The 12,971-nt window shown below is 47.6% G+C and overlaps 1 protein-coding gene across 1 annotated transcript in view; it reads left to right on the top strand.

Annotated features, from left to right (window-relative positions):
* Positions 1-12,971, top strand: part of CEP89 (centrosomal protein 89) — a 162,023-nt gene that overhangs the window by 119,409 nt on the left and 29,643 nt on the right. The window contains 1 exon segment of the mRNA XM_030204424.1: positions 4,797-4,886. Within this exon segment, the coding sequence (XP_030060284.1) occupies positions 4,797-4,886 (90 nt within the window).

The following is a 12,971-nucleotide window of genomic DNA, read 5'->3' as shown; positions in this document are numbered from 1 at the left end:
GGGCAAGTCTTGCCGGTCTTTCCGTTGAGTTGTCACTCGCACTGGTTTTGAGATACCAAGTACTATCGTCCGATGCAGCTTGATTTGTTTCTGAGATCACAAATTCAGTCCAAGCGGGATTTCGGGCCTCCTGTCATCCGGTCATTCTTCACAAGGTTTCTCCTGCTAAATTGACAATGCGCTCACTTCCCTTTCTTCTCCTTTATGGGGTTTGTACCTTGCATCTCTATGATTCTTCCTGCTTGCTAGGCGTTCGATGTGTACTTCTAAACTATTGGGAAGTGACAACGAATTCCGTTGGTCCGCTATTTAGTTCGTACTTTACTTGAGACCTTTAGGGGCAGAGCCTGTTCCTCAGCTATGCTGCATCACTGGGTATAGGGGGTTATAGCACATTGCCTCTTCTGGCCAGGTTCCAGGCGCCTTCTTTCTGGACTGTACCACATTTCAAGGTGGAAGCCTGTCTGTTTCCATGGAGGGCTTCTGTGGGGAGGTGACAGGGTCATCCTTGAGGCCTTCTCTGGTTGCTACCTTTGGTTCTCTCTGCTCAGTTGGATGCATTGTTTGGAATATCAGTACTTAGGAGATTCCAGATACCATCCTACTTTAGGACTGCTTTGCTACATCCCAGAAGTATCTGACTGACCGAGGAGTAGTCCGTCCTATAAGAGAGTGCAGTTCAGCTCTATTTCTACCTGCTGGTAGATGGACACAACCCACAAGTATCTGAATTCATCTACTGTGACTAAAGCTGGCATAGAGAAGGGGGCATGCTATCTAGGTAATGTCTAGTTAGTGAAGCTGTACAAGTGGCTGTCCAAAAGTTCACCAGATAACTTATGCAAGTAACTTATCCATTTGCCTGGGCATCTTCCTCCTGAATATCTGTATTATTAATCTGTTAGAATCTGCAAGTTTATAACAGGCTGTTGTATAAAGGAAACATATTTGCCTATATACCTTTTATAAAATTGTCTCCTTAAAAACTCCCACACAGTACACATAGGTTGTGCTCTTGTATAAGTGGAGCCTTAAGTAGCGAGAAGATGTGATGGCTCACAAATAAGTCACTATCCCCCCAACCGAAGCCAGCCTCACTCTTTGAGTTGCACCTTCCCTCCCCCAACTAGACAAGGCCCCTCTCACAGACCCACCCATGAGGGTGGCACTTTTAGTCTTGGGGGGGCAGAGAGAAGGCAGTGCTTTTGGTCGAGGAGGGAGGGGTTGGTTTTAGCTGAAAATGCAGTAACGTTTTTGGCTGAAACTGAAATACAGCAGAATTTTGGACCAGTTTCAGCATTGAAGAGGTTCTCCATCTTGATGCTTCACAAATAGCTATGGCCCTATTTGGTGCCATCTTGTTGCCATACTGCACTGTCTTTACCATTTTTACCAGCTGTGACTGCAAATGTCCTCTTTCAATTCAATTCATCTCAGCACACTCTTAGCCTACCATGCTCCCATTGAAAGCTTCTAATTTCATTATATTCTACTAGTAAGAAATGCCCGTTTCTGGCAAAAATGAAACCGGCACTAGCAGGGTAATCCCCCCCCCCCCCCCCCCCCCCCCCGTCCTCCCTCCCGAGTTGCAGACACTCCCTCCGTGCCTCCGTTCCGAGTTGCACACCTCTCCCCTTCGTCCCTCAGTGACGTGGTTGCGAGGGCCGGCCCGCCCTCAACGTCATCGCGTTTTGACGCGAGGGCGGAGCTACAGTGACTGGAGCCTGCAGGCCAAACCGGATATCTCGGGCGCCTCAAGTTTCCGGCTTGAGGCTTCAAAGTACCTATATAGATCATTTCTCAGTTTATAAGAAGGCTTCTTCATTTTGAATCACCATTGCAGAAACAAGCTATTATGGGACCTAGATATTCTCCTTGCATCTTTTGTGAAACTGCCTTTTTAAGCCAACAGAGTCCACTTCAGTCAAGTATGTCAAGTCAAGTATGTCTGAAAAGTGGTTTTCTAGAAGTAGTTGCCTCAGCTGGAAGAATAAGCAAACTTCATCCTTAGCTACTTATGAGCTATATACTCAGTTACATTACGGCAAAATAGTTTTTCACATTTATCTTAAGTTCTTGTCAAGGGTAGTCTCACCTCTTTTCGTGTCAGTGAGGAAATAAGTTTTGCCCAAAACAGCATACCAAACCATGTGAGAAGTCCTTCCATTGTACTACAAAAGAGCTCTCATGTACTACCTTAAAAGAACTAAAGCTAAAGAAAGTCTACAGAGCTCTTTATTTCCTTCCTCCCCAACAGAGTTGATATTCTGTTATCTAAGTGAACTTTGGTAAATTGGCTAGGATCTTGCATCCTTTTCCATTTTGAACAAACTGGTAATCTTCTAAGCAGTAAAATGAAACCATCAAATTTTATTCACTGTAACTGCAGAAGGCTGCTTTGCTGGATACCCCTTGCAAAGCAACAACTTGTCCTTTCCTCATACCTTCACTTCTCACTACTGCTTGAGACCAGTCCACAATCAGGTGGTGCATTTGGTCAAGGTGCACTGGCCAGCCTGTCTTTCTAATATTAGCAATTCCTTCATGTTTCTTTAGACAACTGGACTGCTCCTGTACAACCCTGAGCTTGAGAATCACCTAGCTATGTGCCTGACTCGGTTCTACTTGTCTACAGGAAAAATAATTGTTTCTCACTTTTAACTGGTGTTTTCTGTAGACAACAGAATTGATCAGGCACACAATCCTCCCACCTCCCCGAGAGGTCATATTCATCCTTGAGCTAGGGAGCTAACAGAGGAGACCATTACATATGGGAAGGGCTGTGCATTCTCAGAACATTATGCTAGTTCTGAGGTCAGAGAACTGTTCCTTCCTGGCAGCATGTAATGATACCGTGCTTGTATACGTGATCAATCATGCTGCCTAGAAATGATACCTATTACTTTTGAGAGACAATACTCTGTGTATATTAAAAATTGTTGTGAAGCTCGGAGGATCCTAACATTACAGGTCTTCTGAGCTGTCTAGGAGAATTGTCAAGGGTGAGAGGGGTAGGGGGAGTTGGGGAGAAGGGGGATTGGAATTCTATTGGTGTGGAAGTTAAAAACACCTTTTTTGTACAAAAACAGTTATGTTGTTATGTGTTTCATTTCTTGATAAAATTGTTTAAACATAAAAATTGTTATGAAAACAGTCTTGGTTAGTAGATGACGGCAGAAAAAGACTTGCATGGTCCATCCAATCTGCCCAACAAGATAAACTCATATGTGCTACTTTTTGTGTATACCTTACCTTGATTTGTATCTGTCATTTTCAGAGCACAGACCGTATAAGTCTGCCCAGCACTATCCCTGCCTCCCAACCACTGGCTCTGGGACAGACCGTATAAGTCTGCCCAGCAATATCCTCGCCTCCCAACCACCAGCCCCACCTCCCACCACTGGCTCTGCCACCTAATCTCAGCTAAGCTTCTGAGGATCTATTCCCTCGGTACAGGATTCCTTTATGTTTATCTATTTTATCTATTTTATTATGACACCAGTTATAGTAAATTGTTTTGAATCCAGCTCCAGTTTCTCAGTCTTTCATGTATCTGATGAAGTTGGCTCTTGACCTCAAAAGATTATGCCTCAATAAATCTGTTAATCTATGAGGTGCCATCAGCCTCTGTGTTTTTGCAACAAAACACTAACATTGCCGTCTCTTTAGAGGTTTACAACTTCAAGGGGAGAAGGGTCATGTAATTTTCAGATAAGAAGAGAGCAGTATTCTTTCTCTGCTATGTACATAAGTAACGTGTACATAGCAGAGTTTAAAAAAAAGAAAAGTTCAAAGAAGGGCAACCAAAATGATAAAGGAAATGGAACTCCTCTCGTATGAGGAAAGGTTAAAGAGGTTAGGCTCTTCAGCTTGGAAAAGAGAGGTCTGAGGGGGGTGATATGATAGAAGTCTATAAAATCCTGAGTGGTGTAGAACAGGTAAGTGAATTGATTTTTTTAATCTTCAAAAAGTAAAAAGACTAGGGTACACTCAGTGAATTTACATGGTAATACTTTTAAAATGATAGGAAATATTTTTTCAGTCATTGAATATTTGAGCTCTGGAACTTGTCGTTGGAGAATATCGTTACAGCAGTTGGGTTTAAAAAAAAGTTAGACAAGTTCCTGGAGGAAAAGTCTGTAGTCTGCTATTGAGATAGACATGGGGAAGACACTGCTTGCCCTATAATCGGTAGCATAGAATCTTGCTACTATTTGGGATTCAGTAGTTGGAAGCAGGATACTGGGCTAGATGGATCATTGGTCTGACCCAGTATTTTTTTGTGATTTTAGATGTTTTGCCTATCAGTATTGCACTCTAAATCCCTTGGAGCAGTTTGACACTTGCTTATCGTCGGAAGACTGAGAGGAGGAAGGGGGATAAACATCAAAAGGCTGCTCACTGCAGTTCTGTGGTGCTTATGCTTACCTGCCACTATCATTTTAAATATGTGTCACTGTTAACCATCCTAATTCCATATTATATTTTGACCTAGTCTTGTTTTACTACCCTGAATTTCAGTAGTCTGTTTTGTTTATCAGTAAAGCTTATTTTGATTATAAAAAAATTCTGGTACATTTATCCTACAGTATATTAGAAGTAGAAATCCAGAATTGGATTAAAGTTTGTTGAATATGCCTGGAATTAAAATGGCAACATTAGTGGGCAAACTACATTTTCTACATTTGGGACTTGACTGGCCAGCTTTCCAGTTTAAAGTGTCTTATGTTCTATTTGTTGTTTTGAAGTTGTCGAGATCTCAGAGATTTGTTTTGAGGCATTACATTTTTTTGCAGGCTAAAGGGTTAGAAACTGAAAAGCACTGTGTTCTAAACAAAATTATGGCGGGGAATATGCGCTTGGGGAGATTAGAAGAGAAAGTCAAGGTAAGCAACCATTTTATAAATTTTAAATCTGGCTTGATCTAGTAAGGCTTCATTTTTTAATCAGTTCTTTTGTCAGTATTCTGTATATAAACTATATAGATGTATAAAGCAGGCTGCAGTATTAAAATATATATATAAATTAAGAGTGACTATGGTTAAAAAAAATTTTAAAGTTTGTCCTTATGCTCCTTGTTGTTCCTCTTTAGTAGTACATAGTAAGAAGCTATTCTCATGATCTGTAACTTATCAGCAATGGTTGTATGTTATATAGCATTACACACTTGGATTTTAAGTCTGTACTTGTCCCTTAACCTAACTAAATATGAAGTTGTTCTATAAGGTAAAATGAGGTCCTAGTAAAGTCAACATTCAAAAGTGCTAGTTTAGGCGAAAGAGGGGGAAACTGGTTTTAAGAGATACAGTGGAGCTGATTAAATTACCCCTGGTCTTGCAATCTCTGTGGGTACTTTATACCCATGGGATTTGTGGTAGTAATCAAAGCAAAAGTACTTTTTTTTTTCTAAAGTCAAAATAATGTGTGTACTTTTCAGATACTCAAAACTACACATATTGCTTCCTTTGAGCTGATACCTCTAGAGTGTCTACAAAGTATGTGACTTAAACGTGAGTGCATTATTGATATTCACACCCATAGGCGGTCGGTGGCCCAACTGTTTGGGGAGGCTAAAGGGGGTGGGGTTAGGGGTGGGGCCGGGGTGGAGCTTAAATCAATAATTGTCTGATCACACAGAAAAAAAATAAAAATAAGTCACAATACCTTTTATTAAATTTAGATATTAACCCCTTTTGGAGACTCTAACTCAGAAAGGTAGAAGCCATATACTTAATTCGATGTGAACACGTTAGGTTCTGGCATATGAAGAGAGGGAATATTCTTTGAACCACAACCACACTCACATAAAACTACGCAGCTGTCTTCCATGATAGATAAGATAGGATAAATTAAAGGGTCAGGGAGGGGGGGGGGGAAATAACTTGTTTAAACCTTAGGGATGGAATATACCTGAGGAATTCCATTGCAGACACTCACATGCTTTAGAGAATCCTAGATGAATCTTGGTGTAGTTAGACTAAGAATATTGTTATTAATAAAATTGGTGGGGGGGGGGGGGGAAATAAATAACATTAATGCTTGGGTGGGTGGGGGAAATAAAAATGTAAAACGTTTGATGACAGCAAGTAGAGAGGTTTATTTGTTATGTACTTACCACGCTTGTTGCACTGTTGTATTGAGGATACTGTATTGAAGTGGATTTGTCCTTCTTGACTTGTCATCAATAAAAACCGTTAAAAATAAATTTAGATATTAGCTATGTATCATATGTCAAAGAATAAAGTGGTTGCTCAAAGCATATACTAACCACAATCGCTCAACTGCAAAACACTATGCACAACTTTGTGCAAAAACACACTTAGAACCTTACTGTACCATAAATATTACACTGGGCAGAACCTAATACACCAATATACCACCCATACGGAAAATGCAGACCGTCAACAATATGAAACAAGGGATCATAATATCATGATACGTGTAGAGCCACAAAACACCCTAATTCATGTTTCCTCCTCAACCCTCCAGACCGGTCAAGACGCTTGGGTTATGCTCGCCTACCAGCAGAGGGAGACTGAGAACACTAACTTCAAACTATGTACATATAACCTGTGCCTAGCCATCTGTCGTCAGTATCTTCTCAGTCTCAGCAGAGGGTAGACAGGCAACCTGTGCAGCTTGTCCGGTCAGGTAGGATTCAGAGATTATTTAGGAGCTTCTTTTGGTCTGTTTTTCAGTTTTATCCCTGTGCCTGGAAGACTTTAGTGTGCTGGGGGTTGGTGGGTCCAGTGGGGCCTGCCATTGTCCCCTTTGGGGTGTCACACCCGGGTGGCCGGGTCCCTCCCCCTAACTGGCTCTCCCGTTTGGGCAGCTTTGTGCCTCGGCTGCAGTTCTGTGCTGCAGCCTTGAGTGCCGTTTAGTTTTAGCAGCAGCAGGGCTCAATTTCAGGCTGCAATAAAGTTTTGACAAAAAAAAAAGTCTCTCTAAGATCGAAGGCCCAGTCGGTGTGGAGAGCTGAGTGAGCTGCAATCTGGGGTTCCGGAGTTGTTCAGCTGCTTTGGGGTGCTGTTTTTGAAGGCTTCTGGTGAGTGGGCTGTCAGCTGTTTGTTTAGGTGTGATGGCGGGAAAGCCGCTGCGATGCAGATTTTGTGCGCGCCAGGGGGTTGAAGTGGTTGGCGGTTCCTGCCGTTTCTGTGGCGAACCGAAGTCTTCTTCCTCCGCTCCTCCGGTGTTAGCGGCGGAGGTTCCCGCGTCGGGCCCTCCAGAGCCGGCAGTGTCTCAGTCTGGCAGCGCGGCGGCGGCGGTCCCGATTTTGGCGGGAACCGCCGCCATTTTGAAATCGGCACCGCAAGGCCCGGAGTTGGTCGGAGGACCTTTAGGCAGTCAGTTGTCCGGTTTTTCTGGGGGGGGATGGTCCTGGTCGGAGGGGTTTCCCGCCGGATTTTATTTGGAGTTTATTCCAGGCCTGGCAGGCGGGGCTGACGCGAGCAGAGCCCCCTAGTCTTGGGACGGGGGGTGCCAGTGATAAGAGACCACGTTTGGAGTGGTCGGAGGACTTGGAAAGTTTTTCCCCTCCGGAGTCAGAGGGCGATTTTAGTCCCCTGGAGGAGGATGAGGGGGCCGTTGGTTGGTTATGAGAAGGAGCTTGCTGTGCCTGGGGAGGACCCTTCGGTGGTCCGCGTTTTTCACTGAGAAGAGTTGGCAGAACTTATTGAGCAGGTGTCATCGACTCTCAAGTTTGAGGCGTCAGCTCCAGTGACAGCCAGGTCGCAGGATCCTTTGGTGAAGGGGATTCGGCAGGTATCTCGCACTTTCCCTATGAACGCGGATCTGAGGGAAATGATTACCCAGGAGTGGCGTTCACCAGAAGATCAGTGTAAGGTGGCTCGTGCCATGGCTAAGTTGTACCCGCTTCCGCAGGAGGATAGAGATTCCCTCCGACCGTGGATGCCGTGGTGACGGCTGTGACTAAGGCTACGGCTATTCCTGTGGATGGGGGGGGGCCGCGTTGCGGGACCCGCAGGACAGGAAATTGGAGACGTTTCTCAAGCGGAGTTTTGATTTGTCTGCTTTGGCGCTGCAGGCGTCGGTTTGTGGAGGCCTGGTGGCCCGGGCGTGTTTCCGCTGGGCGGAGCGGCTGCTGGATAGCCCGCCGGCTGATAGGGCTTCCTTAGTTCAAGATTTGGCAAGGTTGGAGATGGGGTCGTCCTTCATGGCTGATGCACTGTATGATTTGTTACGGGCTTCGGCTAAGAACATGACCCTGGCGGTGGCTGCTCATCGGGCCCTGTGGTTGCGGGGCTGGATGGCTGATGCTGCTTCTAAGGCAAAGCTGTGTTCGCTGCCGTTTAAAGGTTCTTTGCTTTTTGGGGAAGAGTTGGATAAGTTGGTGAGGGGTCTTGGTGATGCTAAGGTTCCTCGTCTTCCGGAGCTTCGTCCTAAGGCTGCTAGGGGGTCCGCGGTGCGCGGACGGTTTCAGGAAGCTCGACGATATCGGCCTGGCAGGTCCTCCGGGGGGACTAGGGGTCGTTTTTTCCAAAGAACTCAGTCCTTTCGAGGTGGTCGCCGTGGAGGGCGAGGTTCCTCGTCGGGAACGCCCGGAGCGTCCCGTCCTTCGCAATGATGGTTTGGGGACCCAACCTCTGGTTCGCGTGGGGGCTCGTTTGCGCTTGTTTTACCAGAGGTGGGTCCAGATCACCTCAGATCAGTGGGTGCTGCAGATTGTGCGAGACGGCTACGCGTTAGAGTTCGACGGTCCTCTGCCCGATTTCTTTCTCGTGTCTCCTTGTCATTCCAGGCGCAAGGCGAGAGCAGTGCGAGAGACCTTGGCGCGTCTGGTCGAGTTAGGAGCAGTAGTTCTGGTTCCTCCAGGAGAGCGAGGTACGGGTTGTTATTCCATTTACTTCGTAGTCCCCAAAAAGGCGGATTCTTTTCGGCCCATTTTGGACCTCAAGAAGGTCAATGCGGCTCTGAAGGTTCCTTCCTTTCGAATGGAGACGCTGCGCTCGGTCATTGTAGCGGTTCAGGAAGGAGAGTTTCTGACGTCTTTAGATCTGACGGAGGCTTACTTGCACATCCCCATCCTAGAGGCACACCAGTGTTTTCTTCGCTTTGTGGTGTTGGGGAGACATTTTCAATTTTGTGCTCTTCCGTTCAGCCTGGCGACAACGCCTCGCACCTTTTCCAAGGTCATGGTAGTGGTGGCGGCTGCGCTGCGTTTGCAGGGCATTTTGGTCCATCCGTACCTAGACGACTGGTTGATTCGGGCCAAATCAAAATCAGAGCGAGGAGGTCACCGGTCGGGTGGTGTCCTTTCTGCAGTCTCTCGGTTGGGTTGTCAATCTGGCCAAGAGTCACCTCGTTCCGTCGCAGTCCCTAGAGTATTTGGGAGTCCGTTTCGACACGAAGAGAGGCCGTGTGTTTTTGACAGCTCCTCGCATCTCCAAGCTACAGTCTCAGATCCGGCAGCTCAGAGGGCGCCGTCGGCGCGGGAGTATCTTCAGGTGCTGGGTCTGATGGCGGCATCAATAGAGGTGATGCCCTGGGCCAGGGCCCACATGAGACCGTTACAGGTAGCGTTGTTGTCTCGCTGGTCTTCTCAGTTTCAGAGTTTGGAGGAGAGGCTCTCACTGCCGGAGGTGGCTCGGTGGAGTCTTCGCTGGTGGCTCCACTCTCCGAATCTAGCGAAGGGCATGCCGTTGGACACTCCAGATTGGGTGGTGCTGACCACGGATGCGAGTCTGTCAGGATGGGGGGCGCATTGTCTGGGTCAGGTGGCCCAAGGGCGTTGGACGTTGGAGGAGGCGAGTTGGTCCATCAATCGCCTGGAGACGCGAGCTATTCGGTTGGCTCTTCGGGCCTTTCAGAGTCTTCTGGACGGCAAGGCAGTCAGGGTTCTTTCAGACAATGCCACGGCCGTCGCTTATGTAAATCGACAGGGGGGAACGAAGAGTCCCGGGTTAGCTGTAGAAGCGACGGAGTTGCTGTCATGGGCAGAAGTTCATCTGCAGAGTCTATCAGCGGGACACGTGGCAGGGGTGGACAACGTGAGTGCAGATTATCTGAGCAGGCATACGTTGGATCCCGGAGAGTGGGCTTTCCATCCCTCCGTGTTCGAGCAGATAGTGTTGCAGTGGGGTCGGCCAGTGTTGGATCTTATGGCGTCGGCCAACAATGCGCAGGTCTCTCGGTTCTTCAGTCGTCGAAGGGATGCTCGAGCCGAAGGCATCGACGCGTTGGTGCTTCCGTGGCCAACTCAGCAGCTGCTCTACGTGTTCCCGCCGTGGCCGCTGGTGGGCCGCGTGGTGCAGCGGATCGGTCGTCACTCGGGGTTAGTGGTTCTGATAGCGCCCAATTGGCCCCGGCGTCCGTGGTACGGAGAGCTGATGCGGTTGCTGGTGCAGGATCCGATTCCCTTGGGGCCTCGGGTGCGACTGGTTCAGGGGCCGATAGAGATGGCAGATCCCTCTCCGTTCTTGCTTACGGCTTGGCTCTTGAGAGGCACCGGTTGAGAAAGAAAGGTTTTTCGCCCAGAGTGGTTGATACGATGTTGAGGTCTCGCAAGAGGTCTACTTCTTTGGCATATGTGCGGGTGTGGCGCACCTTCGAGAATTGGTGTCAAGAGCGGGCTTATGTCCCTTTGCGTGCTTCGGTGGTGGAAGTTTTGGATTTTCTGCAGGATGGCTTGGAGAGGGGGCTGTCGCTCTCTTCCCTGAAAGTGCAGGTTTCTGCCTTGTCTTGTTTTAGAGGTAAGATTCGGGCAGTTTCCTTGGCGGCTTCTCCTGATGTGGGGCGGTTCCTGAAGGCAGTGAAGTTGATTCGGCCGCCTCGTCGTCCGTTGGTTCTGCCTTGGGATTTAAATTTGGTTCTGGAGGCGTTGGTGGCACCTCCGTTTGAACCCGTGGCATCCATTACATGTAAAGATCTTACTTTGAAGGCAGTTTTTCTGGTGGCCATTTCTTCGGCACGTAAGATTTCAGAGCTTCAGGCTCTGTCTTGCAGGGAGCCTTTTCTGTCGTTTGCTAAGGAGAAAGTGACTTTACGGACGGTTCCTTCCTTTGTGCCTAAGGTGGTGTCTGCTTTTCATGTCAACCAGGTGATTTCATTGCCTGTGTTGGGGGATCGCGCTGGGGATCTTACGCAACGTCGGCTGGCTAAGTTGGATGTACGGCGCGTTTTACGGTCTTATTTGCGCAGAACGCAGGATTTTCGAGCTTCGGATAGGTTGTTTGTTTTGTTTGGAGGTCCCAAAGAAGGGGCAGCAGCTTCCAAGGCTACTCTGGCTAGGTGGTTGAAGGAGACTATTGCGTCGGCGTACTTGTTGAAACGCCGTGCCGTGCCCTCGGTGCTTAAGGCTCATTCTACTCGGGGGGTAGCTGCTTCTTGGGCGGAAAGTAGTTTTATTCCTCCGCAGGATATTTGTAAGGCAGCGGCGTGGTCTTCCATCCATTCCTTTGTGAAGCATTACAGACATGATGTTCAGGTAAAAGAGGATGCTCGGTTTGGAGCAGCTGTGTTGTCTTCTGCTTTTCGAGGGTCCCACCCTTAAGTTTCTACTGCTTTGGTACTTCCCAAGCGTCTTGACCGGTCTGGAGGGTTGAGGAGGAAGGTGAAATTAGGCCTTACCTGCTAATTTTCTTTCCTCTAGACCCTCCAGACCGGTCAAGAGCCCGCCTTGTGTATTATCAGAAGTGATTTTGAGCCGTGTTCTGCTATGACTATTCTTTCAAGTTTAGTGTGGTCGGAGAGAATTTCTTTGACTCTAAAACAGTACAGAGCGGGACGTTTGGGCGTTCCGTCTGTGGAGGCACACTGTTGGTGTTTGACTATTGGTTTTCCAGGTACAGGGGTTTTTTTCTCGTTTTCAGGTTTTTTGGTTTTCTGCTTTGCTAAGTGTATACTGACGACAGATGGCTAGGCACAGGTTATATGTACATAGTTTGAAGTTAGTGTTCTCAGTCTCCCTCTGCTGGTAGGCGAGCATAACCCAAGCGTCTTGACCGGTCTGGAGGGTCTAGAGGAAAGAAAATTAGCAGGTAAGGCCTAATTTCACCTTAATGTGGGATAAAATGCCATAAATAAGTAAATAAATATAAACTTTTAATGTTGAACACCTAATTCTCAAAGTGGACATATTCCAAACACTATAATGAAAACAAAATGATCTTTTCTACCTTTGTTGTCTGGTGACTTTGTTTTTCTGATCGTGCTGGCCCAGTATCCGATTCTACTGCTATCTGTCCTCTTAACTCCGTTTCCAGGGCTTCCTTTCTATTTATTTCTTTACTTTTCGCCTTTCTTCTTCATTTCTTGCCCTACATCCGTAAGTAAAAGCTGGGTCCTCCACGGACTTGACTGTCCAGTGGATCCAGCTTCTGCCTATTTTCTTCCTCCATGTGCAGTTTTTCTCTCTTCCTTTTCCCTCATCTCATCTCCTTCCTCACTCTTCCCTCCCCTCCATGTCCAGCAACCCTCCTCTCCCCCCTGCCCTCTCCTCTCCCCTTCATCCACCATGTGCAGCAACCCTCCTCTCCCCTCCATCCACCCATGTCCAGCAACTCTCCTCTCCCCTTCGTCCACCATGTGCAGCAACCCTCCTCTCCTCTCCCCTCCCCTCCATCCACCCATGTCCAGGTCCTCGATCATCTCTCCCGTCTGCCCTCGCTCCCCGATAGGCAGCCCTCGTTTCCTTCCTGCCCCGGCCCCCCGCCCTACCTTTAAATATTATATTTTTCCTGGAGTCGCAGGCAGCGCCGGCATTGAAGGCAGCAGCAGGCTCATCTCGGCTCCAGCAGCCTTCCCTCACAAGTCGCATGATAGCTCCGCCCTTGCAGAAACAGGAAATACGTCAGAAGAGGCCCTCTTCTTACGTATTTCCTGTTTCTGCAAGGGCGGAGCTATCATGCGACTTGTGAGGGAAGGCTGCTGGAGCCGAGATGAGCCTGCTGCTGCCTTCAATGCCGGCGCTGCCTGCGACTCCAGGAAAAATATAATATTTAAAGGTAGGGCGG

The sequence above is a fragment of the Microcaecilia unicolor genome, chromosome 5 (genome assembly GCF_901765095.1).
Source record: "Microcaecilia unicolor chromosome 5, aMicUni1.1, whole genome shotgun sequence".
Taxonomy (NCBI): Eukaryota; Metazoa; Chordata; class Amphibia; order Gymnophiona; family Siphonopidae; genus Microcaecilia; species Microcaecilia unicolor.
This window is presented reverse-complemented; position numbering and strand designations above follow the sequence as displayed.